The sequence below is a fragment of the Euwallacea fornicatus genome, chromosome 22 (assembly GCF_040115645.1).
Source record: "Euwallacea fornicatus isolate EFF26 chromosome 22, ASM4011564v1, whole genome shotgun sequence".
NCBI lineage: Eukaryota > Metazoa > Arthropoda > Insecta > Coleoptera > Curculionidae > Euwallacea > Euwallacea fornicatus.
The window spans coordinates 3,096,529-3,111,240 of record NC_089562.1 but is presented as its reverse complement, the minus strand read 5'-3'; the positions used below and the strand labels follow the sequence as shown (position 1 = coordinate 3,111,240).

Below are 14,712 nucleotides of genomic sequence, written 5' to 3'. Positions count from 1 at the left end.
TGAAATACGATTTAAATTAACCTGAACGAACGAAGAAAATCTTCGTGACTCGTGCGGATCTTTCGGATCAAAATAGTCATATTTTTGTAGAAACGCACAAATTTATTCTCTATGATTAATCACGATTACTATGTTTTCTCTTTCCCGGGATAAGATCGTGCCTCCTCACTCTCTTTAACGGAATGATTGACACAATTCGTATGAAAATTTCGACCTAAAAGCACGACTGCTGGTGGCGAAGATCTTGAATGGCCGTAATAACAATTTGTTAACTTGGTCAGTGGCGTTATGTAAATCGAGAAGTACATTCAGGAGTTAGATATTCAAGCCGGTAATAAGCGGCCCAAATTCACTTAAAATGGCAATTAAAGAGCACGTGCACGCAAGAGCGCAATACCCGAAATCTGGGTTAATTTGATGGTGGTTTAAGAAACTGTAACTCCGACTAACAGCGGGCTAAAAAATTTGAAAATGCGATAAACTAATTAAATGCCAGACCATAAACACTTGTTGGCCTTAAAATCAGGGCCTATAAATCATCATCTACTTGCGTTTTAGTTCAAAGAAAAACGTCTTCAAATAGGGGTAATAACGATGAGAAACGACAGCTGTGTAATCTTAATCTGATCGGCGAAGACTTCGATAAGTGTGTCACAAGATTGCAAAACTGATGGCGAGGGACCATAAACGTTACCATCTTTTTTGTTATTGAGACGTTAAAGTGTAATAAAGACTTATATGTATTATATGGGACACACTTCGGCTTATACTGGGAACAGGTATGTCGCGAACACGTGCGTCAAGTACTTTCTGGCATGTGATAAAGAACTCGTAAAATTTGCGAATTATTTCGAGAGGAGAACTCACGTAGTGGCTCCATCTACACTTGAAGCGCTACGAAACGTCAAAAAACAAAAATAGAGGAAAACGAATAATCCTATCAAATTCCTGGCAATGAACTAGTTCTAAAGCGTTTTAATTTACAAGTTTGTAACAAGAGAGCAAGTAGATTTTTGAAATCGCAATCTTCGGAAATAAAAATTAAGGCGAAGTTCTGGTTAAATTCTATATGGTTGTGGCCACTAAAATAAATCCTTCGAGCCGGAGATATACCAATGACATATGGATGCCTACATTTTAACCACTACAAACCACCGCTATACCAGCTGAACTTTCGACGGAGACATTAATGGAACAATGCAAAGACAGTGCAATACTTTTAAGCCAAGACTGACTAAAGAAAAACGAAAAAAAGAAAAAAAAAAGTATTCCTTCGAGCCGGATTTGAACCAGCGACCTATGGATGTCTGACGTTTCAAACCACTACAGTCCACCGCTCTACCAACTGAGCTATCGAAGGTGGTGACAACGAAGTAAAAAAAATCGCCTTAAATCATTAATTAAAATACTTAACGTTTGTACGTTCATTTGTGATTTATTTAACTTCTGCCAAGACCGAAATGTTCAATAGGATTATCAGTGACTCCAACTTTTCAATAATAAACAAATTAGATATAGTGAATAGCAATATTATAATTAATCGGAACCTTGACTTTCAGTATCTCAGATGCAGAAGTGAGAATATTCAATATTATTTGCGTGGTAATTTCGACTGACGCCAATGTCCGGAGTACCCCTGGTATTACATGTACGTACATGTACATCTCTTACGCTTTTCCTCACTTAAAAAGGGAGACTTCCGTTTTATTTTAAATTAAATTCAAATTTTGAACAATTTGGAAAATATCCATTGCGTTAACTATTAATTTTTTTCCGTTTCCAAGCTTACGAAGGTGAACAATTTATACACAAATCATCAAGAATGACTTTCTTTCTGCGAGGATTTCGTAAGTAGACTAAAATTAATGGGCGAATAATTACCATCACAGAAATTATTATTTTATTTAGAGCAGTAAAATTACTAGCCCGTCTATTAATTTGCAGTTGCAAAAGTTAGTAATTACGCCTTAGGCTAAAACTTTGGTTGAATTGTTTTGATTGCCTATTAAACCGGATGCGCCATAAGATCATGGTTTTACGTATGTGGAAACTACTTAGAATTTTGTCAACAGGCAAAGAAGTAATTTGTTAATTTTAATGTAACAACCGAAGATCGAAAGTGTTATTACAGAATCCCAAAAATATTAGAAAATTCCCCGGAGCTAATTCCGACAGAGACGGACTTGGAACCGGGCACTTTTAGAAAAATATAATGTTGTGGTATATATTTACTTAAACTCTCGTTAATTCACAAAACGATCGCTATAAGCACTTTTGGCGTGGTTACCTAAAAATACGTTCTTGGCTCAGTTCCTGTTTTTCCCAAAATGACCGGTTCAACATACCCACTCGGTCGTTCATTCAGCAAATACATGTTCATAAAAACTTTACATTGTCCGAAATATATCGGTGATTAAAAATAGATTAAAATGTGCGTATGCATATGTTCGATTTTCGAATCGTCTATTAGTTTCTTTTGTTCCCGTCCAATCATGTTCCGAATTGCTTATTGTTAGGCCATTAGGCTGAAGCCAAGGTTACCGACAAAATTAGCCTTTGGTGTTTTTGTATGTCTTAATAAAACATGGTAATAAGTTATGTAGGAGAAATTTTAAATTGTTTTTTTGCCAAGCAATAGAAAGTTCAATTTGGAAACATTCACCCGAGGGATGGTTTATTGTGAATAATAATTATTTCTTACGCTTATTAACTTTTTTTTTTTTTAATTTTTATATATGTATTCAGAAAAATAGAAATAAACGCGAAACAATTACCTGACAATTAATGCCTTATTTAGATAACAATCAAATTACTTACGCCTTGTATCATTTGTACATGTAGACCTTCATATAGTCTTAAAATAAAGTGCGGCAATGCCTATATATTGTAAATAACCTAGAACATGTGCATTGCGTAAGCTAATCACTTCTTTCTGCATTGCCAAGAAGGACCGATGTTACGCGATTGAGATATGGGAAATTCAAAAAATTGTAATCCATGTCTCTCGGACGGCAAAATTCAAGAATCTACCAGATCTACGAGTAACCTAGTTAATTATTTTTTAACTGTTTTTGCAGTGTTTTCCATGCAAATAAAAATATATTCAATAAATATGAAGTAAATAATAAAATAATAAAATGGAAATTTGTAAACAAATCCCGTTTTGCGGTCATTCCACTAGTTGCAATTGATTATTACGTCGACAAAGAACGAAATTGAGCGCATATAGCCGCAAAATGAAACAAATGGATGAAATTAAACGCATAATGAAATTTTTAATTTTGAAATGTGAGTCAAAGTCAACATATGGAATAAATTAATAAAAACTTACCCGTTTTTGGACAGAGTAACTGTGAAATCGCTTTTTGCAGGTGCGTAAGCGCGAATACTTTACTGGAAAGAAAGAAGGAGGTTACGTACTTTTAGAAAGTAATTTTACGGTCAGTTTGTCCAAAAATGGGTAGGATTTTATACCTATTTATCTATATATGCTCTGACTCCCATGTCAAAACCGAAAATCTAACTTTTTGCTTAATTTCTTCCATGACCTTCTCTACTTTATATTTAGCTCAAATTTGCGTTAAATATTCTATAGTTCTGTGTAAAACTTCGCCATATTGTCTTCATTGCAGGCCAACATATAAAATATGTTAACAATTGAGTCTTTAATACGTGACATTAAAAACATTTCCGAATACGTACTTGAAGCTGTTTACGAACAAAATCGCAGTTTGGCTTAATGAATTTCATTTTCCTCTCTTCGGTTTGATTTAATAAATCCCCCAAAGATGCAAGCCTTTGAATATTCAGTGGGCGAAGAGACTGTCGCAATGCATCACGCACGCCGGGGTATTTTTAGAAAAATCCATATTACTTATTATTTGTATAATATTCTACATAAGTTATATTGTACACAAAAGCATTATGTCACATACAGGGCCGTATTTCTTAAGATAACGTATGGAGGACGGTTCTTTTTTAAGTCATTACGTGAAGAGGTTCAAAAATGGCTACTAACAAGCTATAATTACAACGAATTGGGCTATGGACGTATCTAACTATTAACTAAATTGGCCTCGGATCAAGATTCATCTTTATTGTTTACCGAGCTTAATTTGCAAGAATCCGGCCGGGTCGTGACCTAACCAGTGAAAGTCGGAAGATGTTGGAATGGTTTGCGTATGGTGTTAGCAGATTTAGATTAGCATAAGATTACACTGGACATAGATTACCATTCCACGTCAATCACATGACAATCAAATGAAACAATCTCGGGTAATCAACATTTTTCGCTCGCTAAATGATGCGTGTGCGATCAAAATTCAATTTAAAATTTTAGTTCGCAGTGCATAATAATGTGGCAAATCGACTAGATCTTCCGTTTTATATGAAATTAATTATCGATATTCTAAACGAGAAGAAGTTTAAATATAGGTCGTTGGAGTGATAAGCGATGTGTTCAAACTTTGCCTGAACCTTCTTCAAAACGAAATTGAAGTTTTCAAAGCAGACAGGCCCTAAGGAAGTGTCCATTTTGAAGGGTTAACCAAATCGTTTTTTGCCCTTGAACGTATGAAATATATTTACAATAAACGAAATGAATCGATCACGTCCCAGAAGTAAGAAAAACAATTATGGGAAGTTCCCCAAAAGAAGGCATCAACGACATCCAAATAATGCCAGGAAGAATTAGAAGAGATAAAAATGATAGAGGAGCCTGAAGACGACATTGTCGTATTGTCGTAATTTGGTGTCTACGCAAAAGCATCCTACTCACCTAATCCGGGCTTATTAGCGGGTTGGGACCCAAATTTCGAAATCCACCTTAAAAATCGACAGGCACTTTGCGCTGTTGCAGCGTTACGATATGCGGGCGAGTTGGCAGTTTGCTGGTGCAACACCGCCGCCAACCCTCCACCACCCGCAGAGTCCGACCCTGCCAGGGCCCTATATCGACTGTAGGGTGACATCCCTAAAACGAGCTCAACTGAAACTCATTCTTTGCACTGGTAGAGTTCGCGGTACTTGTTCGGCACTAATTTAGGAAGCGTGAATGTCGTACGGTCCGACCTAGTAAACTTTTTAAACAGAAACCGCTAGCCGTGACGATTGTTTATAGCACATTAATTATAAATTATCGGTTATGACTGCATTGCCGGTAAGTGAACGAATTGTTCCGGATTCAAGCGCGCAGCAGGAGTATCACGACGATAGCCGATAGTTAAAATTTGCGTTCGACCAACGCGGGAGGTCTGTAATAAATGGGTACCAAAATTTAAATTTTTGTCTATCGCAAAACAAGTCTGCAGTACCACACGCCACGCGACCGACCTGGGTACCGCAATGAGTTGCTGCGACCCGTGCAAAAACAAAACAAATAAAACGACTTGAAATGTTCCCCGGTTGTGACACGCGCGCCCGACTTTTGACGTAACAATCAGCTGATGATAATGGAAAGCCATGCGATTGCGGCAAACCAAAAATAACCGTGCACATTTGGGTCGCAAACCGAAGTGCGCCGCCTCAAACCGAAGGTTCCAGTTGAGAGACAAACTCCGGAAAAAAACAACGCAAAGAAGCCATGACTACTGCGCTACGCGAAAAGCAAAAGACGATGTCCGTCAACGACGTCTAACTATCGAAGACGGCGCAGCGGAGTTGGGTACCTGTTGCATTGGGGCCCCCCATTTAGCCTACTATTGCTTTTCCCATTTTACATGTATTTGCGCTAGACTGAAACGTTTTATTCATGAACATATACACATCACTCGAATTATTGTTAGTTGCACATCCAGTATGCTATGGATAGTTGACATACTACTCCTCGTGTACTAGGAGAGATGCACATACTGGCCAAATATATGGTGAACGTCGACCAGTCGCTATAGGTCGAAAGTTTTACAGCGCATCCATCCCCTGCGCACCACGTGCTATTTGAAAGATTACTAACGTTTTCATCAGACGTTTAGTTAGATGTTAATGTATGCCCACTTAATCTCCTTGGAGTACTACGGATTTTATATCGTTTGCCGTTATAGGCTTCATTTCGTCTCATTAATTTCATATAATTCATGATGATATGGGTTGTACTTGGTTAACCAAATATAACTGAAAATTAAATGCAAAAATGAACAGCGGTAACGAAGGAAACTGCCGGAAACTTGTTAAAAACGTGTGAATAACACTTCTACTTTTCAAAGGAAATGTGTGCTACCTCCTCGAAAACTGGTATACGCGTGCGCCAAATCTGAATGCCTCCAATTTCTAACATTGATCATTAATTCAATGAATAATTGAATCTGTACAAATTGCGGGGACTAGAGTAGACCATCGGTGAACATTCTTCCCTAGACCACCCTTTCAGTCAAGAGACAATGGTTCCGGCGCAGTCTATACTGTAATTTATTTCATAATAGCTTCTCGTATAACATGCTAACAAAACATAAGATATTATTCCCAATCATTTTAACGATCTTTTTGAGAGGAGAACTTCAGTTTCCGAAATGCCACGATTCAATAATTTATTTCTGGCTCAGTGACGTGACCCTAAGATATATATGAAACTAGGTCGAAGGATTTAAATAATGGATTTTTAATGGATACGAGCACAAATGGGAGCCAAATATCGGCATTAGATAATGGAAAATCGATGCCATGAAAGGGGTTAGTTGACTCCTGGTATAAAATTAGTGAAGTAAAATGAATAAAAACCATCTAGCAGATGGGATTCGTGTCACACAACATAATCATACATTTATAACCTTGCAGAACTTACGACACTTAAAAAAATCCTACATCATAAGGACACAAAAAAGTAGTCCTTCGAGCCGGATTTGAACCAGCGACCTATGGATGTCTGACGTTTCAAACCACTACAGTCCACCGCTCTACCAACTGAGCTATCGAAGGTTATAAAAATAAAACCGACTTGCAGGATAAATTATTTGCACTCATTATGAAAGACAAGACAAATTAGACCACCTACAAAGACCATTAAACTTGAACCGAAGCTCAGATAACAATTTGCTGATTTATCCTTGACAATATGGTGGATCTCACTGTGCAACTGGAAAATGATCGCATGGAAATTCATGGAATGGCTTAACGGAAATAACAAATTTGAATTATGACTCATGCCCGATTATGCGCCGGAATGAGGGACCCCTAATTGGCCGTTAGAGCACAAATTAGCTTCAACTTTCGACTATTATCAAGCAGTAAACTACTTTTAACCTCAATCTGCAGTCAGTCGGGCAAGTAATCGTAAACAAGTAAATTGGCGCCAACTGATAGATTACGCCCGGTATATTAGCTCTACTGCTGGGAACCTATACAACGATATGCCACGAATAGTTCAATAACACAACACACACACACACAACAGGCATTAAAAGGCGGTTGTAAACATTTGTGCAGCTCTTTAATTAGCTCCTTAACAACATGTTAAGAACAACAAAAAAACAGTTTTCCTTGAAGAGATTCCCATATAAAGCCGATCGGGAAAACAAAAAGGTACGTGTGCTTTTTGCGGAAACGCTGGCTGAAAGGTAAAGCAGACCGAGAGTCGATGATAACAGTATTTAATGGGCTTCACAGAAGCTGTAGCTGCTAACGGACTTTTTTCCTTATTGCAGTATTTAACGGACGCCAGAAGTCGCAGATATGCAAGAATAACGATTAAAGATAAACACCAATGATTAGACTCGCGTACTTGTTGGCAACGTAGAGGGAGCTACGCATGCGCGCACGAATGATAAGGTTTTTATCACTTTTGTCAAACTGTCACATCTCTTCGTTTTCTATGGAAGCAGAACAAAGGCAAATGCGCACATGAAAATTCTGATCCAAATACTGCTTAATGAACCTTGTATCCGAAAATAACGTCATCATCTTTGGATATAATTTAAATAGTCGTTTTTCCTTCTTTCCATTAAATTTTTTCATTTCAATTTCCGACTGTACCGACTTCTCGGTCGTTCTTTACGCTTAATCCTCAATTACCATACCATCTTTTCCTTTATGGGCTCTTGAGTCTCCCATAACTTTTATTGTTCCTTCTGGAACAATGTTGATAATTCGATCAAATTTTTGTCGCGTTTGTAATTTTATAAAGTAATGTTGCTAGTTCAAGCTAACCCCTGAATACGAAACTACAATTTACATATTACAATATATTTTATGTAACCGAGTCAAGGACTGCGATTCGGGTCAGTAACACACTAAGCAAAACTGAACAATCATCAATAAATAATCCAAAAACAATGTACAATAAAAAAATTAAGCAATTTTATCGTTGCAACGTTACAAAAGCAACTGTACTGTTGACGTAGCTAGTAAGAAATATGCATTAATTCGCAACAAACGAACGATCACACAAGGCACAACTCGCAATAACTATTTCCGTAAGTGCGATGGGACGGAAAATCGAATTAAATAATATTTCCCTTAGGCCGTATTAATAACTTTTATGTCTAATTAATTAAGCAGCAGAGTAACACTTATTTTCAAGATTTCTTCGCTCGATGTATTGCTAAAACAAAAAATTAGCTGTTAATTTATTCGTTACATTTCACATGGGCACTGAAGCATTGGTTTTGATATTAACAGTTAAGTATCGCGAATAAAAACAACGTAATGCTGCAATGAAAAAAATTCATAATTTCAACCAAAAGTGCCAACTGTCATAATACTGCATTCCAAATTAAGCAAAAAGTCAAACAACTAGCGGTCCAATTCATCTTTGAATCCACAAAGGCCTTTCACGCCATATGGGAATCGTGGGTAACTGTATACAGTGTGAAATAATCGTCTGGCTATCGAACTGACATAAGGTGGGATGTAAGTAAAAGGAATACAGTTAAGAACTGTCCTAGTACAGTCCGCGGTAATGATCTTGACCGTTACTGATTAATGTCCTTCAGGCAGTATTAGAGTCGAAAACGAGACAAAATCATTTGGATGATTTAAATAGACACCTAACAAAGAAATTAGAACCTTTAACTCAACTAATATTACTCTTCATTTTGCTATTTGTTTAGATACCTCTTTTTATGAACTATTAGGAGTAACAATTGATAAAACTCATAAGAAAAAGTCAACTGGCATTATTCACCAACAGGATTTGCAAATATCTTAATTTATATTTACAGAAATTAAAAAAAAATCATATATCGCATTTATAATAATCCTTGATAAGTCACCCACAATCACAAGGAGGATTAGTAAATAATACCTGTGCAAATGAAAAGTACGCTCTAAATGTTCAATTAAAATTAAGATTAGTCTTAGGGATAGGAATTAGAACTCCAAAATAATTTTTAAGGTCTTTTGGGGTGTTATAAAAAAAATGAAAAATAGGCGCGTTTTAAGCAAATCTCTAAGGCAATCTCAAAAGTTACTTTAGGAAACAATTTATGCAAATGAGGAAAACATGAGATAAGGACGAGGAGATACTCAATAGAGATGCGCTGTTCCTAAAATGAGAATTTTATCACGGAGGAAAAAACATTAAATTAAACTGGGACAAAAGCAATAAATTCATAAATTAAGCTTGTGATCAAATATGATGTTGAAAAAGGGACCCAGTCTCTTTCCTTAAGAAATTATCAACCTGAAAATAGAACTAACATACAGGTTTGCATACGGAGTAACCAATGGAATTTCATAGCAGATTTGCTATTAGAAGTATTCAGAGAATGCATACATATAACTTAATACTGCTTTCAACTTCAAAAATCCAAACTTTTAAACTTGAAGATCAAATAATTGCATTACATATACCTGACGATACTTCTACAAAAGACAATACCTTATAGTGCAGACAATATCAACAGCAGTATATGCACTACACCCACAATACCACCAGAATACCCCCGTAATCTCAAATATTCTACATCCTACACAATTGTGTCCTTTTAAAATTAACTTATTCTGGGTCTAAACAAATAATCTTATAAATTCTTGCGAGTAGTTAAAAAAATACTAATTATATGTCTAAATTGTGTTGGAGAACTAAATTAATTTGACTAAAAAGCGAATATTAATAGTTTATGGTTTAATTACTGACTAATGCTCTGCCTTGGAAAATACCTAATGATTTGTAAAGTGCATATACATTGGTTTGTTTAAATAGTAGATATTTTAAAGGGTTTTGCAACAAGTATTTGAAAAATATATACCCTGAATGCAAACCACAAATATTTCAATGAAAATATAAATTCTGTTTATCCTCAGCTGGTCTTCTTTACGTTGCACATAGTATTAATGCAACACCCTCAGAAGTGCTTTTGAACAGGAGATTTTCTAATTTTTTATGTCACAATCCAAGTTGCTGACTTCATGAGTTTCTAGTTATTGCTATTTATGTAATGTGATGAGTTCTTTCAGAATAAGAACTAATAAAGAGTTCTGCTTTTAGAAAATCATAAATGAGGTAACTATTTTTCACAGTTGGCTCAAAGAGCACTGCACTTTTTAGAAAACACCACAAAACTTGATATCAACATATAGATATGTATAGCTGCATGACTCAGTACAAGATGTTTCATTTTCAATGTCTACTTAGGGAATTGTAATACATTCAGATTCACTTTCTAAATATTAAAACAAATTTGTTAGGTAAAAATGCACAAGTTTGCTGCAATTTAACCAATTTCATATATCTTATAATTTCTAAGATCACGGTGGTGAGCACTAAATTTGAGTAACCCTGTCTAGCCATTTCAATATTTGCATATAAATATTATTGAGTCACATCGAAGACCAAATATGCAATCTATAAAAAATCATCCTATGCACATAATTTTATATCTGTTTTTAATTATTATACATACAACCAAATAACTGATTATTAACTTGCTCTGCTTTCAGACTTAAAAAGGCAATGACTTACCTTCTGAGTTTAGCGGGGTAATGGTGGTGGTTGAAGTGGGAGCCAGTGCAAGAAACTAGGGGCAAAACAAGCCCCATCCAATAATCCTACACCTGCTAAACAAATCACTGTCCTAGCTGAAACAAAAAAGTACAAGTAGTTATAGATGGAGGTAATTTTATAAGAGCCAAGATAGAGGCACTTTGGGTTAAGAGTAAAACAACTCTTTTGCACTATTATAACCAACTGAGACTTCTATATTCCCCCCCCAAAAAAAAAAAACAGAATTGTTGAACTTACCACTTTTATAGAGCCGGCAAAGTCTGTACTTAAAACTAATACATTGTTTAAAGTTGAGATGTATGGAATATGAAAAGAAATGGGGAATAAGCACTAATGAACCAAAACAAAAAGGACACAAAGTGACTCAACGATGTAAAGGCGACGAAACACCTTTGTGAGTAACCACCCGCTATCACTAGTCACAATAGTTATTCAATTCACTAGAGATATCCAAAACCACTTTATTTTTCAGTTTACGACAATAAACAACAAATTTTTATTGTTCAAAGGGAATGCGTTATCACCGTATCGACTGGTTCGTCTTTTCAATTTAGGTACTCCAGCGCCCTCAGCGGATTATTTGTCAACATTAATTTGATTTTTCCCGCAGAATTCTTTATTAACAACGTCATTCACAAATGACAGTTTCAATGTTCATATGAATGTCCCTAAATATTATGGCAACGTTGCGTGCAATGTTTTAGTAAGATTTTATTAATTTTTTGATGAAACATTTGGTTTTAATACTGATATGTAAATTCCGAATTCTAGACTTTAATTATGATACGATATTCATGAGTTCAAGATGCATTGTTATCACTACACGTTGTATGTATGACCAATTACCATTGAACCACCATGTTGTCATATTTCCATTTTATTGCTTTAGAACAATTTACATGGTGAGTCTAAAATAATTTTAATTGAACCCACATTGTGAGGTTAAGTTCCATGTTGTTTTCTTTACTTCAAAGAGGTCCATAATTTTATTATATACTTATATTTTTCATAAACATTAACGGAAATAAAATAAATTTCAAAATATAAATATTTTTTAAATCTAATTCCTTGTATTATTTCGTACAATGGACGACATCCTGAATAAACGAAGGGTTCAAGACAATCTCGGACCTCTAAACGAGTTCAAGTACGGCAGTTTCAGTAGCTCTCATTCAGATGATGAGGAAGATTTGAAGATGAGCTTTGAAGATGTTGCTGAAGACATAAGTATAAAATCGGAAATGGATTTTGATTTATCAACGGAAATTGGCTTAAAAAATGAAATTAAAGAAGAGATCCTTGATCTTGGTGTGGACATTATTATGCCTGAAGCCTCGAATTTATCGCTGGGAACCACTTCCGTTGCACAAGTTAGTAAACAAAAAAAGGATGTTAAAACTAAAAGGGAGATGGAGGAGGAACAACGAGAGAAAATGCAGCAAGTTTCATATACCTAAATTGTTTTAAATCTTTAGTAGATAAAAATTATTTTAGAGTTTTAGTATCAAATTTTACTGAGGAGCAGCTGGATAGATATGAAATGTACAGAAGATCTGCGTTCCCAAAAGCAGCAATTAAAAGACTAATGCAAACCATAACAGGATGTTCAGTGTCTCAAAATGTTGTTATAGCAATGGCTGGCATTGCCAAAGTTTTTGTGGGAGAGATTGTGGAAGAGGGTAAAACCTGATTCTGTATACTTATATGAGTTATTTTTGTGCCTAACCTGCACTATTAGGATTGGATGTGATGGAAGAACTCGGTGATAGTGGGCCATTACAACCAAAGCACCTCAGGGAAGCTGTAAGGAGAATGCGTAAAACTGGTGGCATTCCAAATGGTAGGGATACAAGATCACATTTCAAATTGTAACCTAGAGACAAGCTAGACAAATTAAATGAAAGTATTTTTTTTTTTTTATAAAATTCAATTTTAAACTTTTTTCACACTTACAATATAATATTAACAAAATTTCTGATATATCTTGCTCTCGTTTCTCTATTTTTGATCAAAATAACTGGAAAAGCTTCATTTAATGAGTAAGTTGATATGAGCTTAGTGTTGAGGTTTTATGAGGCACCAATTAATTAGCCTGATCATGTAGAAAAATACTGAAAAAGATTTGTGCCAATGTTAAATTGAGATTTGGAAAAGAAGTTCTCTTTACTGAGGAAAGTTGAAGGTCACATTTGTGCAAGGAGCGAGCTTTGGAGAGCATTATAAATGAATCCAAAGTTCCAATGAACAGTGCCTTATGTGTAAGCAAAAATGGAAGTAATTTTAAACAGCACCTTTGCTGTTAATTTTTTATTAATAATATAGTTAGTTAAACTGTATATTGAATGAAATAAAACAAAATTAATGAAGTGGCATTATTTATTTCTTCTCTTTAAAATCCTCTGAATCTAAATACTGACAGAATTGATAATTGTGGATACCTTTTATAATTGACAATTATTAAAGATGTTCCAAAAATTTCTGGCAATAAGTTATAATACGCAGTTTATGTTTTGAATTTTTTTCATAAAATACTTTACCCGTAATTTTTGGAACACTTACAAAAACATAATTTTATTTTTGTTTGATTTAATCAATTTTGACTCTTATTGCAAAATCACAGTTTTTTTTAAAACGAGCGAAAATTTTTGCGGAAAAATTAATGAAGAATAAAAATAATGTAAAATCAAAAGTAGCGCACCCCCTCTTTACTCTACAACCTTTATTTCCTCTTTGGAGGAGATAAGACTGTGCACTATATTCACTGAATATTTTGTTTAGGAAGTCAAAGACTATATCTAGAGTCCCATAGAGAGAGAAAAAGAGAGGGATTCCAATAGCTTTATTGGTCTCCATACAGAATGGTTATAAATATAATAAAAATTGCATTAGTCTATATGTTGCTTCCCGTATTTCTCGCTTCAAAAGATTGAGGAGACATTTGGCAAACGAAACAAAATCTGTTTTCTTTGGATTGACTGCCAGACTTTTCTTTTCGCACCATTTGAGCATTGCATTCAACACCTTTTCTAAACTGTGCTGGAGATGCAATTATCTGGTCGATTCTTCTTTATAAGTGCTGCTTTATCGTCTGCATAGGCTTCTACTTTGGCTGTTTTTTCATTATACAGCAAAAAAATCATATACATTTACAAATAAAATGTGACTATGTGGGTACCACTACACCAACTCTTTACATATCTAATTCAGGTTATTCTGCGCTCGCCAAGATTCGAGTAGTACCGCTTGCGAAATTCTTATTATTCGCAACACAGTACCGACACACCGGGTCGACGAATTACCAGGATTACGTTTTTGCTTAGGTAACGACGAATTTAATGTAAGTGCACCGAATAGTGTGGTAACAGCGCCGCCATTCTCTTATGTAACACTCCTCGCTTTATAGTTCACGGTCAAATCGAAATACACTTACGTCGTACCTTTCGGTTAATGCTATTGTGGTATGTACCCACCGTAATTCTCGATTTGGGATAAAAAATTTATTTTGTTACACCACGCGCTAGTATAACAGATGTTATGTAATGGTCGCTTTAATTTTGACATTATTATTGATAAATTCCCTTATAAAATCACAGTTAAGTTTTGACCATGGTGGTTATCCTCGCTTCCCTGCAAAATCTTTCTCACGTAAGCAAGACTTCTTCAAAACGTCCTTCCAACTTGAATCCATGACATGTAACTGTTCTTAAATGAATTTTCATTGACAACTCCTTTTGGTCGCATAGCTATTGAAACCATACAATTAAAAGTAACCTTTTTAG

At 35.2% G+C, this 14,712-nt stretch overlaps 2 protein-coding genes and 2 non-coding genes across 7 annotated transcripts in view; 1 reads left to right on the top strand and 3 right to left on the bottom strand.

Annotated features, from left to right (window-relative positions):
* trc (Serine/threonine-protein kinase tricornered) overlaps positions 1-11,007 on the bottom strand; it is a 47,412-nt gene extending 36,405 nt beyond the window's left edge. Inside the window, exons 1-2 of one of the 4 annotated variants that reach the window (XM_066295067.1) lie at positions 10,892-11,003; positions 3,332-3,393 (exon numbers count right to left, since the gene is read on the bottom strand). In XM_066295067.1, coding sequence (XP_066151164.1) covers positions 3,332-3,393; positions 10,892-10,968 — 139 coding nt within the window. In that variant the 5' untranslated portion in view covers positions 10,969-11,003. Of the gene's footprint in view, positions 1-3,331; positions 3,394-4,777; positions 5,637-10,891 lie in introns of those variants that run through there. The other 3 variants (XM_066295072.1, XM_066295071.1, XM_066295066.1) reach the window with 3 other exon arrangements.
* Positions 1,270-1,360, bottom strand: TRNAY-GUA (transfer RNA tyrosine (anticodon GUA)). The gene is given in 2 exon segments: positions 1,270-1,305; positions 1,324-1,360. It is a non-coding gene; the product is annotated as a tRNA-Tyr (tRNA).
* TRNAY-GUA (transfer RNA tyrosine (anticodon GUA)) lies at positions 6,819-6,909 on the bottom strand. Its single transcript is given in 2 exon segments — positions 6,819-6,854; positions 6,873-6,909. It is a non-coding gene; the product is annotated as a tRNA-Tyr (tRNA).
* Positions 11,008-11,867: 860 nt separating the features above from the next.
* Positions 11,868-13,299, top strand: Taf11 (TATA-box binding protein associated factor 11). Its single transcript, XM_066295026.1, has 3 exons — positions 11,868-12,371; positions 12,428-12,612; positions 12,672-13,299. The coding sequence occupies exons 1-3, from the start codon at positions 12,019-12,021 to the stop codon at positions 12,803-12,805; spliced, it is 672 nt and encodes a 223-aa protein (XP_066151123.1). The 5' UTR covers positions 11,868-12,018; the 3' UTR covers positions 12,806-13,299.
* Positions 13,300-14,712: the final 1,413 nt, after the last annotated feature.